Consider the following 8,996-nt stretch of genomic DNA (forward strand, 5'->3'; position numbering starts at 1 on the left):
TTAATAGAAAGGATTAGTTTTGGGAGCCTATTCAAACGAAAACAATGGAGTATCGCTAACTCCAGTAGCTGCGAAATATAATGAATTATCTGGAGGCAAATTATTGGAACAAATTAAACTGTAAGTATTTTAATATCATTTATTGTGTGTTATATCAAATATTCAATCTTTTGTTATAATGGTAGAATGGTTCATAATGATATAGTATTTATCCTTTGTAACAATAATTTTTTCGGTTAAGGATGGCTATTTGAAGTAACATTATAAGATACGGTAATAAATGTGCAAATGATTGCTTTTAAAGCACATATCTTGATATATTCAAATATACAATAAATATAGATACAAAGTATAAGTATTGCTTTAGCTTTCTACATTGATATAAAATATATATATGAAACATTAAGAATGTAATGACTTTTTGTTCTTGAAATAAAAATAATTGAAGAGAGAGAAAAGTGTTAGTTAAAAAATGTTTTTTCCTGTTTTTTGGAGCAGGAGAAAAATGAATTATTAATAAGTAAGTCTATTCTAAATACAATTTCATAATGAGGTTTATATCTAGTTGTTTGTTTTACCACATAGGAAGAGAATTTACCATTGATAGTATTATAGTATTAGTATTTAGTTCATAAATTATGTGCATTATTTTCATTAATTGTATTCTATTCATTTTGTCACTTATATCAGCCGACCTGAAACCAACAAAGTTATTTAAATACACATGCATTCAATTTTTCATTTCAACATTTCAATTTTTTCTAGATGTATGTTTATTAAAAATGATTACTAAAAAAAGTGTCTTGCTTAGTTCTTTGTTCGACAAGAAATATATAGAATTATGAAGAAAGCTACATTTTCTTTTTTTATGTTATTCCTTTTTATATGATTATGCAGTTACAGAATATTAAAAGTTTCACTAAAATGATCTAGAACTGTTCTTAAAAACTTAGAATATAATAAAATAAATAAAATAAAATAATAAAAAGGTTCAAATTTCATTTTGGCCATCTGTAGCATCTGAAATCAAATAATTGATCCACCTATTGGAATTTCAAAACTACTCATACTCTACTTGATCTTGCTTTATTGTATAAACATTCCAGTAGAAAATAATGATAATCAGATATATGTATGTAATGGTGTGTAGTTATTGCACCAATTTTTTATAGCTATTTTATCTGAACTAATATGGATCTAATATTCATATTACTAAATGGTATTGGAATGTTTATTAGCCCCCAAAGTTACTGAAATGATCTGATTAACCTGTAGATCAAATAACACTCTTTGCCAAGCTTAGCTCCAATATCCTCCTATTGTATCCTTGTTTTTGATTTCAAAAAATGTTTCAGATTTGTCACAGATTTTATATTTTTCCTTCACCATAATTGAGTCACCAAAAAAGAAGAAAAGAAAAGAAAAAGCATAATATGTTCTATTCGCTTCATTTGATTCTTCATTACCTTTCTTTTCTTTATTTTTATTAGATTCATTTTTCGTTTTTATCATAAGGGTCTTGTATAGCTTTGCAGTGTTTCAGATTCTTCTATTTATCAATATCTTCGTCATTTGTTTAGCACTTTTCACACTCTTCATCAAATCATCCCTTTTTTTCCATTTAACCAATTTGCTCTTCTATTGTTTTCGTTTCCATAGCTGTCCACTTTGCGTCATATTGTTAGTTACAACTAGTTAACCCATTTTGTTTTTTTTTAATTTCCTTTGTATGAGTTATTTTCCATCCAGTTCCTGTTCCATTTGAGTATAATTTGTACCTTCTTGATAATGTTGGAAACATTTTTGATTTTAGTTTTAGCTAGGAAATGGTTGTTGGAATCATACATTGATTACATTGGTCAACACTGTTTTTGTTATACGAAGTTTGTGATGATTTTTATTTGTTTTGATATACCCTCATTAAAAAAAATATTACTTTGTTTCAGTCACATCCAGTTTTTTTTGTGACAGCTTATGTTAGATGTTTACCTTTTATAACGGGAGTAAACATTATTTTTCATTTCTTGATTTAGTATGAGTGCCGTGCGTATTTATGAAATATTGATTGCTCCTCGCATAACTGTCTTGTGCAATTGATATTGGAAGAATTACAACTAAGTTACGTTTGTTACATTGTTAATATGTCGCGAAAGTGCTTTAATAACCTGGACAGTTTTTATTATGTGTGTGTAGAATTACTTTTTACATCTCAGTGTTGAAAATTTACGCCAGTAATATCATCAAATCAACATCTTCCCCAACAACGACAGTTGTTTTGAACTTTTCCATTGTTCTATTGCTGTTTCAATTATATTTTAAAATCTTCATTTAATGTATATAAGTTTTATTGTGTAAGTAACACAAACCAATAGTTTCTTATTTTCATTTATATTTAACGTATAAAGGCTGCATTTTAGTGCATATTATGTAAAATATGAATTTTCTAATGATTAAAATCGCGATATCTCAGGAATGGTGAGTCGTAAGAGAAAAAGTGACTGGACCATTTTTGTAGAAAATTGTATGATCTACAACTTTTGTCTGACCTACTTTCACGATAATTCCTACCGCTTTCGAGAAAAATGGAAAAAACCCTAATTTTGTACTTTTGACCTTGAATAAAATTTTTGCAGAAGTAGGATCGAAGGGGATTTTTGATATTTCATTTATAATGATGTATTTAACGTCTCTGTCAATTTTCAGCTCTATGCGAATTTTGGCTAAGTTATGACTTATTTTTGTCTATCTTGACTGGATTAATTGTTGAATTTCGCCATAGAATAATAAGATCTTCCAAGTATATGAAGCTCGGTCTGATGGAAAATTTTCTGAAAGCTATGCCTAAAGATGGCAGTTGATTCATATACCTGAAAGAGAAATTTTCCAAACTCAGCGAGGCAAAAATGAAAGAGGGATTATTTATTAGTCCATAAATATGGGAATTAATGAAGAATACAAACTTGGAAGGAAAGCTGAATGATCTGGAAAAAGTCGTATAGAAATGTTTTGCGAAAGTTGTCCAAAATATCATTGGTGGAAATAAAGCGGAAAATCACAAAGTCTTAATCAATGAGTTTATTATTTTGTACAAAGCTTTGGGATGTAATATATCTTCGGAAATACATTACCTGCACTCTCATTTGGATTTATTCCCCGATAATTTGGGTGTGAACCAGGCGAAATATTTCATCAGGTCCTTAATAGAAAAGCGCTATCAAAGGAAAATTGTCCAGGAATGCTAGTAAATTATTGTTGGAGACCTAAAAGGGCCAAACATTCACAACAATCATGACTATTTATTGTAAATTAAGGAATATTTTGTTAGTGATTTTTGTACTTTTTATAAAAATATATGTCTTGAAGTCACAAAGAAACCTGATGTGTCAAAAAACGTCAAATTTTTTTCCATTGATATATTATTGTTTGGTGGCCATAGTACATTCAAAATTTGGTATAAGTTTTCATGTAACAAAAAAAGTTCAAATTATGTTGAACAGTGTTATGTGCAGCTTCCAATGTCTGTCTAATAAGAAATTTCATAGCATGTTCTTTGTGACCCAGAGATGTATTTGAAGATCGCTCTTTGTCGCGAATGTTGAGTTATTGATATCATATAATAGTACAGATACTTCTTTTTGCTCTTTGCTCTATGTGGGCATCAAAATTTCCCATCTCTAGCAACATCAAATTTTTTGCTGATGTCTTTGTCGTGATTTGTTGGAGCATAGTACTGTGAACAAATATTTTAGTAAACAATAATTCTTTATATTGTCGAACTCTTAATTTTATTTCAATAGAAACTGATAGATACAAGTTGCATTCAAGTAACCATGTTAGATGTTGTTAAATAATGTTCTCGACATGGTTGAAACGATATTTGGTTGTTTCAGGTCGGTAGTGATTTAAATAATCATACAGTCGTCGCATCACAACGATGGCATCTAGTCGCGATGGTAGAAGTAGTTCTGCTTCCTCTCACAGTGGTTCCAACATACCCCCAAATCGTTCATCAATACGTACCCCAAAACGGCCACGTCCCACTGCGAGTGGAACATTCGACGAAAAAAACTCAGACTTTTTATGTCCTATATGTTTTAATCTCATCGAAGAGGCACACGTCACTAAATGCGGTCATACTTACTGCTATAATTGTATAATTAAATCAATAGAAGCGATAAAACGGTGTCCCAAATGTAACTCATCATTGTCTGTTGATGAAATTTTTCCAAATTTTCTATTGAACGACGTTATTAAAAAACATAAATTGCGCGTGAACGGTTATGAAGCTCTCGGTTTAACAAGGGACAGTTCGGGAGAGTTCGCTAATACAGCTGAGGGTTTACGAGATTTCGTTGCGAGTGAATCACAGAATCTAACGTTGCCAGACGTCAATGTCATGTTAGAAGTCCTAACACAACGTAAACAACTTTTAGAAGCGGAATCTTGTGCTGCTCAAAACAAACTATTATTAGAATTTCTTAAACACCTACTTTCTCAAAAACGGGAAAGGCAAACACAAATTGCTAAGGAAATAGCCCTTATAGAAAGAGATATAGAGGAAGTTGGTAAAAAAATAAGTGAAGTGCACAGTAAATGCCCAACTCTCGAAGAAGTCGAACGTACAGCAGCTGGAGCGTCTGAAACGGACGCTTCTACGGTTAATGCCATGAAAAAAGAGATGATCGAAATAATTGATAACATTGGACGTAAAGAAGAGGATACTCCGTCACGTTCAAATGCTTCTCTAGCAATGCGACGTAGGCGTATGCACGCCTACTTTGATGATTTCGTCGAATGTTATTTTTCCCATCGTTCTAAAGAAGTATTTTTCGGAAAGGATGCCGTTGATAAAACTACTAAACCAGCCGCCGAATTGAATGTAGGATTAGACCAATTTCGAGAGAGTTTGATTAAATTTTCAACTTACAACTCTTTACGTGTCCTTTCTACACTCAACTATTCCAGTGATTTATTTAATAATTCAACTATAGTGTCCAGCATTGAATTTGATAAGGATAATGAATTTTTCGCAATTGCTGGTGTTACTAAACGTATTAAGGTATGTTCAGATTAAATTATTTTATTGGAATTTATAATTGTACATTAAGATGAAAACCTGGTGAAAAATCGTTTTCGTCTTAATAGTAATAATATCCAGAAATTAAACTACAGTGGACTTCTTTTAAATATTCCTATTTTGTACATTCGTCGGTAATGTTTAAGGGGGTATTCTGGTCTAGAAGCCAAAATTTTAGGCATTTTTTAAACTGACGTAAAAAAAAACATTTTACTATCCGAGGCGACGAACGAGCCGAGTCAAGAATATCTAATCGAGTACCGTAATAATAACGTCGAACGTATTCGGTATTAAAATAAAAAGCAAAATTATATTAAACTATGAAATTTCACATTTGACAATTTTACTTTTCAATAACTTCTTTGAATATTCTTTTATTATTTAAAATAATAAAGGTAACATTGTAAACAAAGGCACATATATTGAATTCTTGGAAATACAAAAAATATTTTCGTAAAGAATGTCTGATAATTCGAATAAAATTGCTGAGATAAGTGCGGAAACAGTAGCGCCAATCGTTCCAATTAAGTCTTCTTCGAAAAGTTGTTTTTTAGAAGCATTCTTTTCAAACCTCAAATTTTCAGTCAAAAACATCAAATAGCTCTTCTAGTCTAAGAGCTAGTCGCCACTTCGACTAAGGTATTTTCACAAGGCTAAAACTTTTTAGTCGAATTTTTCAAGGAAAAATGACTAGAAGAAATATGGGGGGCACATCATTTTTCCCATGTTTTGAGACCTCCTGAACACGATTATGATGGTTTTTCGAATGATTTGGATGATTCAGCGGTTGAAAATACATAAGAATAAAACTGTTTTATCCTTGGTCCTATGATTGCACACGGCAGCATTGACCGCTCCCGGACTATTTCAGGATTGGTAGCTCTCGCCTATTTGACCACTTCTCCTTAATTTGTTTTACTAATAAAATAGGCAAGTCAACTGAATGTTAATTTATGTGAAATACTTGCAAAATTATGGACGAGCGCCTTTTATTCAGAATTAAAAAAATTTCTTTGTTGATTTTCATGACAATTTTAAATTTTTTCGCCAAGTTTACATACTTATTCTATTTTTGTTTTATTATAAGTACCTCTATAAGTAAATCAGAAATTTACCTAATAAAAAACAATGAATCTTTGAATCAAAGAGACAGAGCGACGTATTAGTACCCTTAATGACTTCTATGTGGTTGTTCTTTTGTAAATGTTATGAATCATCAATAGTGTTTTGAATCAGACAATCATCAACACGGTTAGATGCTAGTGACTTTTTGGTTTTTAAGCCTCATTTATAATGTCCTCTGTTAGTCGTATTTCCATTATTAAACTTGTTGTTCTATGCAAAGCGTTTAATACTAAGAAAAAGAGAATAGGGAATTTTGTAGGAAGAGTCAATATAACTGGGCATGAGCTTTATTTGACCAAACTGCTGATCTACAGAAATAAAACATAATTTCTTTTATCGAAGTGGTTGTTCAAAGCATCATTTGAAGTTTCGAAGTGCGGTTATAACTTCTTTGACCTTTTTTTCTCCACAATACTGAGTTCCTTTGAGTAATGACTTTGTTTTAGGAGAAAAAAGTCACAGGGAACAGTCTCGAGACTATTGAGTGGTAGGTACGACATTGTTGAGATGCATTTTTTACCCAAAACTCTTGCACAGTCAATAAGGAATAGGAATATACAGAAAGTGCATACCCTTAGCCATTTCAGGAACATACAAGGGCTATATTCGGACGACCTAACTAATTAGTAATTATTTTTTAACAAAAAGTCTATAACAGTGTTTCTAAAATTCCTATGTAACATACATAATATTTTATATTGGAAAACTGGTCTATTGACAAGTTTAATCGGTAGTTTTTAGGAAGAAATCACTATAAAACACATTCGATACACTGCAAAATAATATATTTTTCCTCTTGACAATTTTCTGGAAAGTTATGCTTCTAAAATTAAAATAAACACAATCAAATACACTGGAACCCCGCTAATCCGACATCCTTTTGAACAGAAATACGATTTATTGAGGTTTACAACATTGTATTACACCACTAATTTTGCGAACGGCTCGTTATGACGGTCAATTTCCATTGCTTCAAAGAAGAAAACCTGTTTGATGCTGTGATGTTGCGCCATCGCCGTAGAAACAACAGGTTAGTAGCTGTAGACATAGAGCTCTGCTCTGCGTAGCGCAATACAACTTCATTGCCACCGGTGGTGCTTTCCTCGTCTTCAATGCTATCGGTTTCTTCTTCTCGGCGGTTAACTGCAGCCCCAATGTCCTCGTCGGCAAGCTCCTCGTGGGTTTCGGAATCTTGTGCCATCCACTCATCGATGTCTGAGTCGTTCCCCACAACCGGGAATATCTCTTACCAGTTGAAGCAAAGGTCCTTGGTTAGAACTGTATCTGGCGGACCATTTGAATTTGCATTCAAATGCAAATCGAGATAACTCGAGTCGAATCCCATTATCAAATTGTCCCCCTTAACAACTATATTGCCCCTATATAGGAACGTGGGCCTCACTTTGGGAAACACCTTTTTAACTCTTCCAAAGAATAGTTGCTGTCTTTTTTCTCAAATGAGGCGTTTACGTATGATGGAAATCTCTCTCTTGCGAGTTAAATTTTAGGGTTAGGTTATGAATGAACGCAAAAAAATCCGATTCATTCTGATTAAACTCTTGGAAATGTTCATTCGAATGAGCTTCTGATCCAAAGTGAGCAAACGCGGCACCCAATTTCTTTATAACCTCAATCCGGCGGTCGTATAGTAACATTCGGTGAAATTTTTCGATGATATTGCTGGTTATTGCAGTTTCTGGTCGTCTTGAACGATCGTCGTAAGTCAAGCTGACATGACCACGATCTTCTTATATGACTTATACGTTTGTTAAACAGAAACTGAGCATTAAAATTTCTACAATTTTAATGAAAACCTGTCAACGCATGCGAAAATTTATTTCTCCACTTATATTGCTGCACTGATGTCTTCAGGTCGATATGAGAAACTTTTCAGACAGCCCTCGTGGTCACGATAAACGGTATCGTGAAAATCATTCGCAGATCGCTTGTCTCATTTGTTTTTGATCATGTGTAAGCACTTTTGACACCATAGTTGTGCAAATCTTTTGTAAATTTAATACATAACAATAAATTTTCTTTCAAAAAAATACGCACAAAATAAGAACAAAAGTGCTATTGCCTTCAGAATTGAAGTAAACCTGAAAGAGGGAGCTACTATGTTAGGGAGATGCAGATGAAGTGACGCATCGTTGCCACGAGATAATTTTAAATTTTCCAGTATGGAAACATTACATTTTAACGGATATCTTACTTAATTTCTGATTTACTTATTATAAGGTTGGCAACAAAGTACTTTCGATTTTTACTGATAGAGACCTTTGCTTTATTTTTTGAATAACTTATGTTAGTGCTGTACTTTGCCTTTTGTCACGTGATACTGGTCACATTAACGTAACTTTAGAAGCAAGTAGTGCGTGATTTTTATTAAAGCTATTAGTTGTGGATTAATTTTAAATGGAGTGCAGAAACGAACATTTTATTTTTTTATTTCCGTAAAGGAAAGAAAGTTGCTGTGACTCACAAAGAAATATGTGAATTTTTTGGTGCTGATTGCTTAACAGAGCGCACGTCTCAGAATTCCCTTCTGTAGATTTTTCCCCCAAAGATGAGCAACGTTGATGATTACCAAATCAAAGCCGTCATTGAAGAGGATCGTCATACAACTGTTCGAGAGATTGATGAAAAACGGGTCTTGTACAGTAACATAGTTCGAAAACAATAATGGAGCAAACACGATGAACCACACCGAAAGCTGAAAAACAACAAAAAAGCTCATGCTGTCGGTTTGGAGGAATTACAAAGTTAATGTATTTTTTTGAGCTGCTTCCAAGGA

At 32.6% G+C, this 8,996-nt stretch overlaps 1 protein-coding gene across 2 annotated transcripts in view; it reads left to right on the forward strand.

Annotated features, from left to right (window-relative positions):
* The window catches only part of LOC130898457 (E3 ubiquitin-protein ligase COP1-like), a 28,057-nt gene that overhangs the window by 308 nt on the left and 18,753 nt on the right, over positions 1-8,996 (forward strand). Inside the window, exons 2-3 of one of the 2 annotated variants that reach the window (XM_057807789.1) lie at positions 8-120; positions 3,891-5,059. In XM_057807789.1, coding sequence (XP_057663772.1) covers positions 3,935-5,059 — 1,125 coding nt within the window. In that variant the 5' untranslated portion in view covers positions 8-120; positions 3,891-3,934. The remainder of the gene's footprint in view (positions 1-7; positions 121-3,890; positions 5,060-8,996) is intronic. The other variant, XM_057807790.1, reaches the window with a different exon arrangement.

The sequence above is a fragment of the Diorhabda carinulata genome, chromosome 10 (assembly GCF_026250575.1).
Source record: "Diorhabda carinulata isolate Delta chromosome 10, icDioCari1.1, whole genome shotgun sequence".
Lineage (NCBI taxonomy): Eukaryota > Metazoa > Arthropoda > Insecta > Coleoptera > Chrysomelidae > Diorhabda > Diorhabda carinulata.